General features: G+C 33.0%; 1 protein-coding gene across 1 annotated transcript; it reads right to left on the bottom strand.

The window, feature by feature from the left end:
- Nucleotides 1–12,302: 12,302 nt before the first annotated feature.
- On the bottom strand, nucleotides 12,303–14,087 carry LOC129985034 (neurofilament heavy polypeptide-like). Its single transcript, XM_056094961.1, has one exon. The coding sequence runs from the start codon at nucleotides 14,085–14,087 to the stop codon at nucleotides 12,303–12,305; it is 1,785 nt and encodes a 594-aa protein (XP_055950936.1).
- Between the last annotated feature and the right edge of the window lie 265 nt (nucleotides 14,088–14,352).

The following is a 14,352-nucleotide window of genomic DNA, read 5'->3' as shown; positions in this document are numbered from 1 at the left end:
TTTCGGGTATAATCTATTTTGGCGCCAAAGTCGCCAAATTCGTCGCCAAATGGTCGCCAAGCTCTGGAACCTCCCATGGAACCAATTGTGCTGGAAAGCATAGAATTCGTAACAATATTCTATATGTATTCTCAGGAATAAAGAATAATATTTCACATTTACTATCTCTATAATTTTAAGAAATGCTTATTTAAAATGACTGCTGCAGTTAATACATTACTCATTGACCTACCGAAAAAGCTGGAAATAAACGGGTCCTAACTCATTTTCAATCATTTCAATAGTTTTGAATCATTAAATTTGTAATGTTTTTATTTAGTGTGTTGTGTCATTAGAATTTGAGCATTAGCCCACCAATAAAACAATTTTAATAGATAATATTTATTTTCAAGACATTGTTCTTTCTGCCTACCATATGACTTTGATATAAAAAATGAGAGGGTATCTAAAAGAATTACTTCCAGTTCTCTTCAATTCAATTCAATTCTGAATTTCCTATCGATTTTTTTTCTAATATACAATAGTGTCAGGTTATCCGACTACACATACTTATTTATTAATCAAATTCTTTTTTATTCTGAGAAATGTTTAATGGATTTCAAATTAATGCTGGTGTGGCATATTTGAGATGTATAACATTGGCAGGAATTTACATCTTCAAGCTGACCCCATCTGAATCGTATGGAATAGAAAATTAGGATAATTTTCAAATATAAAATCGCATTTTTATCCCTTAAAATTTTTGTGCTCCCCCACCTCTATATCAAGATTGTGTGCCTATACTTTCTTTAATTCAGTTAGCATTCAGAATAAAAAGAATTAATAAAACGAACCTTCTGAAGCCATATTCTTATTTGGATGATCACCGATAAAGCTCATAGCATCAGCAACATCGCAAGAAATATCCCAAAGGCGGCATGGCATGGATGATGAATCCGAAGGGCTGTTCCAAGAACTGGTCTCTCGAAGTGATAACCTGTTACGATGGGTATCTGTCAATGCCGGCAGACTCGTGGATTCTTGTACCTGGGGCACTCGTTCACGTTTCTGTGCTTTTTCTCCAGTTTCAAAGATCTTGCTTTGTTGAATTTTCTCATTTTCGTTTCCTGAAACAAATGAAAAATTTTATCTTGCAAATGAAGAATTTTAACAATGGCTTGATAAATGTACCATTCTTTATTATTCATGCTCGAATCATCATAAATTCTTGAGCACGCCAAAGACACTATATATATTAAAGAATATATTAATCATTAAACTTATTGATAAATAATTAAATTCGCTTGGAATGAAGTTTCTGAAACTTTCACCTTATTATTAACTTAATTTGTCCATGATTTTTACCAACAGAAAAATAATCACCGTATTCAGCGTTATTCAATCATTGAAGCTCCAATTTACTCAGTTTGAATGCCAACGATCATTTGTGTTGCGCCGACAAATAATTGCATAGAAAGCGTATATCGACGCCTAAAAGTTAGCTTTAAGATTTGGCTGGTTTGCGTCTGGGACTTCTCTATCGGAATCTTTGCCAAGTTTAAATGTTGGCGCTATGATTTGGCAGTTTTGGGACCCCTCACTAACGGATATGTGGCGAAAAGTGTTCAGTTTAAATATTTATCACTCTGAAAAAAGTCAAATACATTGAAATGATTTCGATACACTGATGTGACTTCAAAAATAAGTTATTTAGTATTAATTGAAATATATAAAATATTGCATTAAAAGAATCAATACAGAAATAAATCGTTGTTTTCAATAATCGAAATATCTTAAAGTATCTAGTTGGTATGAATTTAACAATTTACCTCAACAAACAAACTTATACAAATAAAAAAATTTCAAGCATTTGAATATATTTACTTCTTTATAGTATATAAAGCTCGTAAAACATCGGAATTTTATGCTATGCAGATTACAATTTTATTAAGATTATTCAAATGCTATTGAATTCTAAAAAATGAACAATACATTTCATTTCCACGATAATATAAAGTTATCCTCGCATTTAAATTTTTAGCTAACCAAATCTTAAATAATCGTTTATTTTATGCTGCTGTCATGCACTTGAAAAAGTCAACAGGTCTCTTAAGACATTTTTATAGAAAAAAGACAAGAATTAATAATTAAATTGTTTAAAAATAGGAAAACAAAGCATGTTATACATTTATTATAATAAAGAAAGAAATTTTAGTATACGAATTATTGCCTACTGAAAATGTAGCCAATTACTCAATAAAAAAAGAATAACAACAGATGCATTTGGTACAATCATGAGCTACGCCAAATGACTTCAATCCCTTTTAACAAATACGCCATATTTGTCGTAGTTTTGAAAGAAAAAGCAAAACATTAATATATCAAAGAGAAGGAAGAAAATAGTTACAATAAACTGTCTTATTAAAAGAATAATTTCAAATTATGAATTTAACTTACCTGAAGCGCTGCGCTTTTGTCTCTCTTCTAATAATTCTTGAAAATACCTTGCGCAATATCTTGTAACATCTGTCGGTTTGTCGTGCAAGCTTTTGTGTAACAAAGGCACAATAAGCTGACGAAACTCTTCTCTCAAATGATTGTTTTCATTCTCCTGAGGATCTTCTTCTTGATTTGCCTATGAAAAAGAGCACATCAATTCTTATGTAATCAAACGTATGTAATAACAACAACATGAGTTGATTTAAATGCAAGTTTTCTCATTTACCATGTTTTTCTTCAATTATTCTTTGGGGAACTTTTTCTAAACAAACCTCAACATCTTATGTAGAACACAGTTATACAATTGATGAAAATAAATTGCGCATGGTTGTATGTTGCCTAAGAGCAAAAAAACATTTAAAGCTTTGAATTAAAATATGCTTAATGATCACGTGCTGATACCAGTGGCAAGTTGAATTTTTCCGTTAATGTAAAATTTTCTTGTTGCCAAGTCATTAACTTTAAAGTTAGAAATAATTCGTAAAAAATGAATTTTGTGAATTGGCAATCATTGGTAATTATACCCACTATTGGTGTATTATGTGCTCATAGTATAAACGAGCTGGCTGATTTTAAATCTGCCTTCTGATATTACGAAGAAGTATAAAATCGTACCAAAGACTTTCATGCCCCTATTAATAAGATTAGATTGTTGTTAATGCTAATATTCAGCTTAATTGTTTGAGTTACCATATTGGTGGCAAATTACCTTTCTTAAAGATGTTATCATATAGGAAAAAAGATTTCTGTTAGTTTTCATTTAACCAAAGAATCATCATGCAACTGACTAATAACCAATCACTCAACAATGGTGACAGTGGCAACATTCTTATTTTAATTAATGACAATGTAAATTGACATAACTCAGAAAATACGTTAAACGATCCTCAACATAAATCAAGTAAATAGTCATAAATTATGGATTTCGAATGAACTTAAATTAAATGAGATATTTGTAACCTGAAATCCTTTAGATGACGATAAAGAACCAATAATATAAAAAACCAACTTGAGTAGTCTCTCTAAAACGTTCTCGAATACTCTTTAATAAAATAGTGATGCAAGAGAACGCATTGTATCGTTCCAGTGAAATTTATGGTTTTTAAATATGTTAATCAATTTGCACAGGAAAAAAGTCACTATTGCCTTTCAAAATTATTTTATTGTCACCATATTCAGGAAAGTTGCCTTGTTTTGACTATCACAATCTCGAACGCATATTTTCAAATAACATTATCTAAAATGTCCTTTCTATTGGTTAAGTGGATATAGGTACATGTAAAAGAGAAGTCCTTTTTTGTATGATAATTCTGTATTTCAAATAATAGGGAATACCAACGAGACAATCTTCCAGCCCAACTATTGCACCAATTCTGATAATTTTAGTTTCATATGAAAACTCTATTGTATATTATTCTCAGATACATATATCATCAAGAATTGCTTTCTCACCTGCACCTTCTATTTTCGAGAAAAACAGAATTTAAAAAATTTCATAATGCACTCTGTGTGGAGCAATCCCATGATAGAGCTCACAAACTCAGACAACAGAATCAATACCAAAAAGTTCATAATACGAGACAGAGTCAAAAAGAAAAGGGACATTTGGGAAAAAGTCCGTTTATTCTAATGATAGTAAGTTGAACAGAAACATACATTTTTTTCCTACATAATCACTCTGGACTTGAATCCACTTTTCCCAACGTTTCGTAAAATTTTTGATTCCGTTGGGGAAAAAAATTTGTATCTGTAACCAATTTTGCACCGCATCAATGACATCATTGGTTGCAAATCTTCTTTCCCTTTCAATGATCCAGACATGCAAAAATCGCTTGGAGCTAGTCTACGATGGGTGTCCCAGTACTTCGAATCCCAAATCTTTTATTGTTTAGGCCATCCGTTGGGCAGAATGTGGCCGAGCGGTATCTTTCTGAAGGATGACACCTTTTCGTAGTTTTCCACAACGTTTGGATCTGACTGTATGTTTCGATTTAGTTCGCAACGCATCACCATACTTATCAACTTTTAAATTGTCCTCAGTGGTGGACGACGATGGCCTGCCGGATCTTTCGTTGTCACATAAAAAAGTTCTTCCCTGTATGAAGCGCTCTATCCTTTAGCAAATCTTGCTTCGCAATAAACAGCTGTCACCATGCTGCGCTTGCCTTCGACGAATAATTTCCGCAGGTTTAACACCTTTCGTAAACAAAAAGCGAATCACTGCCATCATTTCCTCCTTGGTGCAGACCGACAATGGAGCTGCCATATTTAACAGTCTGTTACACTCCAACGACAAATGCGAGAATAAGAGTGACACGTTGTATAGAAGTGTTGCCGACTGCACTAATTCAGCACTGGATACTAGCAGTGTTACCAAACCTTGGAAAGATAAATTGCAAAACTTCCTTTACATTTTTACTTTCCATAGTATACGGAACTCATGACCCTTATATATGCATATGTTAGAGTCGGCTCCTTTCCATTACACTCCAGTTATTAGGTGAAAAAAATATTTTCTTTATGGGGAAATCCCTTGTCTGAGTTTTTCAGCCCCAACCATTGGACCTCTCTCAAATAGTAGTAGAAAAGTTGCGTGAAAGCTCATGCCTCCTAAGTATGTCGTTTAAGGTTTGAACAAAACTGAAAACACACTTTTTTACTACAAATTCTTTAAGGAGAAAAACTTCGACAGAATCCCCTGCCACAAACATTGTACCGATTTCGAACATTTCTGTTTCATGTGAATGCTCAGGACTCATCGACAAATCTTCAATGACCATCGATTCCCTTCCACTCTACTTTGAGAGATATTACAAAATAAAATTTTGATATTGTTTTCAACTTCAACAACCGAGAACTTCAAACAATCGGTGGCCAAAGGTAGGTAGTTCAAATTTAAAACGCATAAATTTTTGGGGAAACCCTTATTTTACGTTTGCTTTTATTAATAAAGAACTGCAATTTAGTTAAATACAATTTTTCTGTGTCATAACAATATTCGACTTGAAATTTTACGTAAGCTGTATAAAAGCTGTAGTATAAGCTTTCAGCTGTATAAAACTTTATGAAATTATGAAGGGAAAAAATTATTAGGTCAGAAATTATTTACTACGAATACTGATTAAAGTACTTAATTCAAATTTTAATATAATGTTTCTCTGGTTCACTTTTACAAATTCTAAAAATATATTATAATTTATTTTCGAATTCTACATATTATTTGCAAAAAACATGCTGGAAAATTTGGAATTTTATTTTAAAAAACATTTTTTTCCGGAGTATAAGTGCTATTTTTCTGAAAATGTATATAATTATCAATCGCAACAAGCAAAATCATTGATGGATGTTGTAAATCATCATAACTTTTTATGAAATGGAGTGAATATAAACCATTTATACTTTTCCGTCGCTACGCTAAGTACCTTCATGATCTAATTTTCATCACAAAACGTGAATTCAAGCATATTCTTTATGTGTTTTGTCATCAAGGCCTTTCCCGATTCTATAAACTGTCAAGGATGTCTAAAATAACTCGAGTAAATGTGGTAATTCGAAAATGCTGTATCTTTGATCAAATAGAACATATATCATATTCAGGCATATAGAATAAGTAATGTTATTAAGATTTAAAGATATATATTTTCGAAAATTAGAGAAGCAAATTTTAAAAAGCAAAAAAGTTTTTCAGCCATGCTTATTTTTCCAAAGAATGCCATTTGCTTATACTTATTTCTCCACTAAACATTCGGTATTTTTCTATTTCGGCATAGACAATCTCGCCAAGCAGACTTTATTGGCGACAACATACAGTACACGCATAAAAAAAGTGTTAATAATGCTGTTACCAGCAGGAATATTCCGTTTGGCATCAGTGTATTATTTTCCGCGACATTATCGCCTATGCGGGCGAAATGGAAAAGGATCAAATGCTCTTACAATCCAGAAAAGGGACGAGTTATTTTATTATTTAGAAAACTTTTCATCTTTTTACATCAAAAGAATGAATTATAAAAAAATAATTTAAATTTGATTCATTGCATTCACTATGTCTGACTTTAATGTTTCTAATCTTCCACTTCATCACAGTATGCAGATACTGCATTAGACGCAACCGATAGAGCATGTATAGCCAATCCTTCAGGAAATAATTCTAACAAGGCTGCTTGGATATCTTCTACATCTAATTCTTCAGAATTCCCTGCGTGGGAAACACTGATATCAATTAGCACTTCGCATACCTGTTCGAGGACTTGACTTAAATTTCTTGCTGTTTCCCTTTCTAAAGATACATTTACTCGAGAAAATGATTTCGGAGCACTGGACGTCAAAGCTGCTGCAAAATTCTGTGATGCGTCAGTTATCTTAGATTTTGTGGTTCCTACTTTGTCAGTTGGGGAAGATTTAGATCTTCGTTTCTTAGATGTTTGCAAGCGGTTTGGACTTCGGCTAGCTTTACGGCTCTTGGATATTCGTGACGATTTAAAGCTTTTTCGCTTCGATTTTAAAACCTTTGCATGTTTTTCGGACCGTTGCCTTTCTCTCTTAGGTCTTTTTCTACTGTCTTTTGATTTTCGTCTTTCTTGCCTCAAATATGTTCTTTCATACGATATCATTCCACTTTGGAACTCCATGACGTCTTTAGAACCTTTCACTAAAGCAAGCTCTTTCAGTTGTTGAGGAAAAGTCTCACTGACAGACCGAAGAATCTCATCATCCTTCATTTCGAATATTTTTTCCTTTCGGCATGTCTTTGAAGCATGTTCTGCTATATACCTGGTTAAGTCCATTAGAATATGCCCTAAAAATCTTTGAGCTTTCGAATCGGCTTCAGAGCTTGGATCGATTTCGTTCAGTAGAATTTTGATACCTGGTTTAAAAATTGTATTAAATATTTTTTCAAAGAGTATATTATCCGGAGACCATTCGGATTCGTATGTTTTCCTTGGCTTGAATTCAATCAAATCATTTTCGTACAAAGCAACAGATTTACTTCCCTCGCTAATTGCAGTCCTCTGAACACCGTCTTTTAAATATTCAGTTAATATGTGTTTTAAATCCACAACTGTCAGTTCCTCTTTTTGGCCAAATTGCTCAGATGCTTTCTCAGCTACCATCTTGCAAAACTCATGCATGTAAAATGCCAGAGATCCCATAGCATTGCTATTAACTTTCATATTCGAAACAACATCATGACACATTTTCCCAATGCCTAACTTAAACAGGCGCATCGATGCTTCGATTCTTTTGAGTTCGATCTCTTCCCTTGTGCTTCTTTGAATATCATTTCTTTTGAATTTGGCTTCTGTACCATTTTCTCCAAACGTTATACAACCGCTCTCCAGCAAGGCTAATTGCTTATAAGCCTCCGATAATGCATTTGTTTTCAAATCTTCGGGAAACTTCTCATCGATTACTTTGCGGGCAAGACGGTGAAACGTCTGTCCATTGACCCTAGCTACAGAACTGTAGTGCGTTTCGATGCAGGAAATTAACATTGAATTAACATCATTTAATAAGTTTGAAATAAGCTCTATGGCACTATCTTCTATTCTTTCAGAAGAAAAATAAAATTTCTTGAAAATCTCCAAGCAGCTATTATAATTTATTCTTTTATTTACCGCCATTATGTTATATTCTAATTTTTTTAAATTCTTATATAGTGAATGGAGAAAAAGATTCCAGATGTAACAGGTACAATAAACAATTTCAATTAACGATTTTGAAAAGATTAAATATCATAATAAAGGCAAAATAATGAAAATGCTGCCATTTTTTAAAAAATTGTTTGTGATTCACGTTCATTGAAAATCTCTATTTCTAAAGCAGTTAAAATATTCATTTTTGAAATTACATTTTTTTGAAAAACTTTTCTGACAATTATTATTAAGTCATGCTTTGTAAACGATAGCATGATTGATATAAAACTGAAAACTAACTTATGATAATTGTGTAGCACTCTTTTGACATTTTGCATTAATATTAGTTTTACAAATCCAAAGACTAGTTTCAAAACTAAACTACTTAATGCAAAATCATCAAATTCTTTAACAGACTTTGCTACATGCTCCCTATTTTTTAAGTTCAAAATCAGGTTCTTCTTACGCCTGAAGTAAGATATGAACTTTTAAGCAAAATACTCGTGCAAAAGACTTTCCTCACTTTTGAATAGGAAGAATTTTAATTTACTCTAGCCGCCTTATATGACCAACCCAGATGTTTGTCCAGATTATTCAACTGCATCAGTTTAGTGCAAATTAAAAAGTACATACATACGAAAAAAAGTGAAAATGAAAATTCTACTGTGAATTTAATGATTGGAACAAGAGGTAATAGCATTAATATGGAGGATTCCTTAAATAATAATTGTTTTTCAATATTTTTTTTATCTTTTTCCTACTTAAACTTAACAATTACTTGACATTTTCAAAAAAATTTCTAATCATTCATTGAAAAAAAAAACGAATACTGCTGTATCGATTTTATGTGTTTGAAAGAAGCATCTAATTTTTTAATCAGGTCATTAATTATCCCTTTTACTAATAAAATCGAAAGTGTGTTTGTCTACCAAAATGTGCGCATGTCTGCTAGCACTCTAAAGCGCAGACAAATGGACTTAAAAAATTCGGCATAAACATATTTTGAAGTATTAGGAAATTTGGAAAACTTTCAAAGTTTTTCCATACTAATTTTTTTATTCCAAAATATTATCATACCCTATGGATTTTTCGAGCACTTGAACAGCAAAAATATATATATCTTTTCAAATGTGCCTATTTATTTGTGCTACAATTTTTTTTCTTTAATTTTAACAAATTTCATTTTTTTTTTTAATTTTTATTTGTAATAATACCTTCCATTGTTTTAATGAGAGCTGAAACGATTTAGTTATTTCTATTCGGATGTTTAAATTACTAATTAATCTCCTCTAAAAATAGATAGAGTTATATGCTTTCGACTTCTCCCCATATTACCTCGATTTGTCATACTTTATGTTTATCTTCGTCAGTGGAGGCGAAAGATATAACGCTTTTTTAATCATCTTCTCTCCGACACAATCGAAATTTAGTATTAAGACTACAATAAAATTCATCTATCTAACATATTCCGTGTGTGTGTGTGTGTGTGTGTGTGTGTGTGTGTGTGTGTGTGTGTGTGTGTGTGTGTGTGTGTGTGTGTGTGTGTGTGTGTGTGTGTGTGTGTGTGTGTGTGTGTGTGTGTGTGTGTGTGTGTGTGTGTTATGAAATTCGCATAGCACTAACTTACAGATTCACAGACAGTCGATCTTTTGACGGATATGATTCAAAATTGATGCTGATATAAAATTTAACGAATCTAGATTATTACGTTTTTTTTTACTTTCTCATATAAGAAGTATACAAAGAGAAAGTATTGTAATTGTCAAAAAAATTCGAACGCGAGATTTTGATGAATGTTCACATTCCAAATCTTTCTGAGTCCGGAAAACACATTTCTGAAATTTGTCTCCCTGCCAGCAAACTCGGTCATTCAGAAATGCTTTGAGCCTTGATGGATGAAATTTGAAATGTGGTATTTACACCAAATTTGTAGATAACTATTAAATTTTTAACAAAATCCATTCAGAGGAACTCTGTCTGTCCGACTGTCCGCGATAGCTACAAAACGAGGAGAGATGGATGAATAAAATTTGGTGCATAGATTTAAAATCTAAAACATAGATATTTATCAAGTTTGAAACCAAATCTTTCATGGACTAGACTGTCTATACGGTCTGTACTTTTACAAGCATGTAAATGATGCGTGACTTGTCAATGACTTAAATATATGAAATTTGGTATGTAATCTGTTGATTACAATTGTGTTCTATGTCAAATTTTGCTTTCAGTCGGTCTAAAAAAAAAATTTCAATATACAGGGTGTTTATAAAGTCCCGGACCCATTTTGATGTTTAATAACTCATAAAATAATAAAGATATAAACACACTTATGACATTTATTGATGGAATAACTCATATATTTTCCTTTTCAGGTTTGAATATTTTTACTTTTGTAAATATCGTCTGCGCGTGTGGTTAATTTCAGATAATTTCATTTTCCAGTCTAAATATCTGTACTTTTCTAAATATTGTCTGATTATTAATTGCATTTTTCTCTCTTTTGTTTTTGTCAACTATTGCAATGTTATGTTTACTTTTGATGTGTTTGTTCTATGTAGTACTTTTGTATGTGATGTTTTATTCGAGCGAATATTAAGGAGAATGCATACACCACAAGAGAAAGCACAGATTTTATGGTGGTTCATAGAAATGAAATCGATAGTGCAAGCACAGAGAAATTTCAGAAGAATTTACCAAAAAGATCCTCCATCCAAAAACAGCATCTTGCGGTGGAAAAAGAATTTTCTAGAAATCGGAAGTATCGAAGATAAGAAACGTTCCAGACGTCCTTGCACAAGTGATTTTGATGTTGAGCGTGTCAGAGAGACATTTTTACACAATCCTAGAATATCTGTGAGATCAGCGGCAACAGAATTGGATATGCCAATTTCGACGGTGTACAAGGTTATTAAGAAAAAATTAAGACTGCATGTATACAAAGTTCAAATTGTTCAAGTTTTGGAACCGAACGATAGACCTAGGAGGATGGCCTTTGCAACAGATATGCTAAGGAGGATAGAAGATGCTGCTGATTTTCTGAAGAGCATAATGTTCTCTGATGAAGCATCCTTTCATGTTTCTGGCATTGTTAATCGCCATAAAGTGCGCAAATGGCTCTGTGGATGCCGACATGCTTGTCGCTACCTGGCGGGAAATTGACTATCGACTTGATATTCTCCGTGCGACGAAGGGGGCACACGTGGAAGTTCATTGACAAGGGTCATGAAACTTTTTGAGTCTATTTAACCATTTATGTTATTAATTTAAATCTATCTTTATTATTTTATGAGTTATTAAACATCAAAATGGGTCCGGGACTTTATAAACACCCTGTATTATCGGTTTATTCGGTTTATTATTATTATTACTATCATTATTACTACTTGTGTAATAACAGCGTTCCAGCTATTAATCGCCAAAAATAGATTTTTTTTAATAGAAGCTTTCTAATTATTGTTCGCCAATGCTATGCGAGTAGTAATAATGCACTGGTGCATTTATTAGAGAGTAAGAGAGAAAGGAGACAACTCCCAGTAGTTTGTTATCGCTTGAACATGCTCACCGATGGACAAACTGGTAAACATCCTTTGAAGTATTTAGTCCAAATTTGATACATATATGCAGTTTTGATGTCACAAGTACATGCCAAATGCCATCCCTTCTTCCAATTTTTAGACATCACATTCACAATCAACCGTAAAATCAAATTTGATATTCCCAAACGTTGATTTATGCAATATGCAAAATTTGCATATATGCAAGATGAATATTAAAGAATAAAAATTCATGAGTAATCGTTACAGAATAAAACATATCAAGGCTGTGATTAGAATTTCAATTGTTTTAATTTATGATATACTAGCCGCTTTTGGTGACCACCCGGATCGCCAAAAGCGGCGGTACAGTGTGTGTAGTTAATTTGATTAAAACAATACTTAAATATTTGAAAATTCATTTAAAAGACTGAGTATCAGATTACTTTTATACTAACCTTTTGCAAAGAAACTCTCTGATTTATACTGACTTTTCAAAGCCGATGCTCATATGTGTGTTATTTAAAACCAATCGAGACAAAGTAAAAAGTTACTTTATTATCTAAAAAAATATTCCAAGTGATTTTAGGTAGAGTTTAGGAATTATAAAAGCAATTGATTTAAATTTGATCCGTTACAGCCTTGATTTCTAACTTTAAGGTCGATTTCTTTTCATTTCTTCAAAGTATAAAGATACAGCGTTAGTCGCAACAGATAGGGCATGTGCGGCCAATTCTGGGGGAAAGAGTTTTAATAGAGCTGCTTCGATGTCTTGGGTGCTTAACTCATTGGATTTTGCAGCATGGGAAATACTGTGTTTGATTAACGCATCGCATGTTTCTTCAAGGATTTGATTAAATTTGCTTGCAGTGTCCTTTGCTAAGGATATATCTATGTCAGAAAAGGCTTTCAGAACACATGACGACATAGCCGCTGCAAAACTCTGAGATTTTAAAATTTTCTTAGAAGGTTTCTTGGTTCTAGGTTTTTCTTTTGGTGGTGATGTGGATCTTCGTTTTTTAGGTGTTGATGGACGCTTTGGTCTTTTGCTTACTTTTCGTTTCTTATGTGCTGGTGGACGCTTTGGAACTGAGCGTTTTCGCTTATGGATTAATTTTTTAATCTTGGCCAGTTTTTTCAGTTTAATTGGCACTTTTACAGGTCTCTTAATTTTTGCAACTTTTTTAGATGGTTTTTTGGTTCTTTGTTTTTTTCTTGCCGGAGTTTTGGATATTTGTTTCTTAGGTGTTGACGGTCGCTTTGGAGTTCTGGTGACTTTCCGTTTCTTAGGTGAGGGCTTTGGACTTGTACTGGCTTTACGTTTCTTAACGTCTGATAATCGCTTCGGACTTTTGTGTTTTCGCTTAGCGGTTAATTTTTTTACTTTGGCGGGCCTTTTCGGTTTAATTGGAGATTTTGCAGGTTTCTTAATTTCAGTAACTTTCTTAAATGGTTTCCTGGTTCTTAGTTTTTCTTTTGGTGGTGTTTTAGATCTCCGTTTCTTAGGTGCTGAGGGTCGCTTTGGACTGCTACTGGCTTTCCGTTTCTTTGCTTCTGGTAATCGCTTGGGACTTTTTCTTTTTGGTTTGGGGCTCACTTTTCTAACCTTGGATGGCCTTTTCGATTTAATTGGTGACTTAATAGGTTTCTTTATTCTTAGTTTTACTTTTTGTGGAGATTTGGATCTTCGTTTCTTAGGTAAACGCTTGGGACTTTCTCGCTTTGGTTTAGGGCTCAGCTTTTTAACTTTGACCGGTCTTGGCTTAAATTCAAGTAAACCACTTTCGTACAAAGCCAAAGATTTATTACCCTCGCTAATAGCAGATTTCTGAACATTATCTTTTAAATACTCATTTAATACTTGTCTTAAATCCGCAGGTTGTAGTTCCTCTTTTTTACCAAATTTTTCAGATGCCCTCTCGGCCACTATCTTGTTAAAAGAGTGAATAAAATATGCCAAAGATCCCATTGCTTTGCTGTCAACTTTAACATTTGGAATAACTCTCGGACACATTTTCGTAATGCCTGACTTGAACAGACGTACTGGACCTTCATCTATTTTGGACTCTCTGTCTTTTCGAGTGCTTCTTCTCGGAACTTCCGCATTATCATCAGTTTCTAAATCAGCTTCTTTATATAGTATGCAACCACTCTCCAACAAGACTAGCTGCTTATAAGCTTCTGATAATGCATGCGCTTTCAACTCTTGTGGGAAAATCGCATCGATTGCTTTTCGAGCGCAGTGTTGAAATGTCTGCCCGTTGACTTTAGAAACTGAACTGAAATCCTTTTCGATTTGAGAAATCAACATTGAATTGGCATCGTTTAATAGGTTTGAAAGAAGCTCTTTGCCACTGTTGTCCACTTTCTCAGAAGGAAAATAAATTTTCATAAAGGTCTCCAAACAGATTTTATAATTCATATTTTTGCTTCCAGCCATCATGTCATATTCTAGTATACATCTGAGCACATATCATGTAAAGTAAATAATGAAAAATGGTCCCAAATACGGTAATTATTTTTACCAATTTCATTTAACAATTTTGAAAAGACTACATATCGTGATAAAAGTAGAAATGATGCCATTCTAAAAAATTCTGTCCTTCACGTTCAAAGAAAATGTTTACTACTTAAAGCAATTAGATCGCTTATTTAAATTTCATTTTCTGAGAAACACCATCGATATCAAATTCACAATCATTATG

Source organism: Argiope bruennichi, chromosome 9 (genome assembly GCF_947563725.1).
Source record: "Argiope bruennichi chromosome 9, qqArgBrue1.1, whole genome shotgun sequence".
Lineage (NCBI taxonomy): Eukaryota > Metazoa > Arthropoda > Arachnida > Araneae > Araneidae > Argiope > Argiope bruennichi.
The sequence above is the reverse complement of the archived record's forward strand: the minus strand, read 5'-3'. Positions and strand labels throughout refer to the sequence as shown.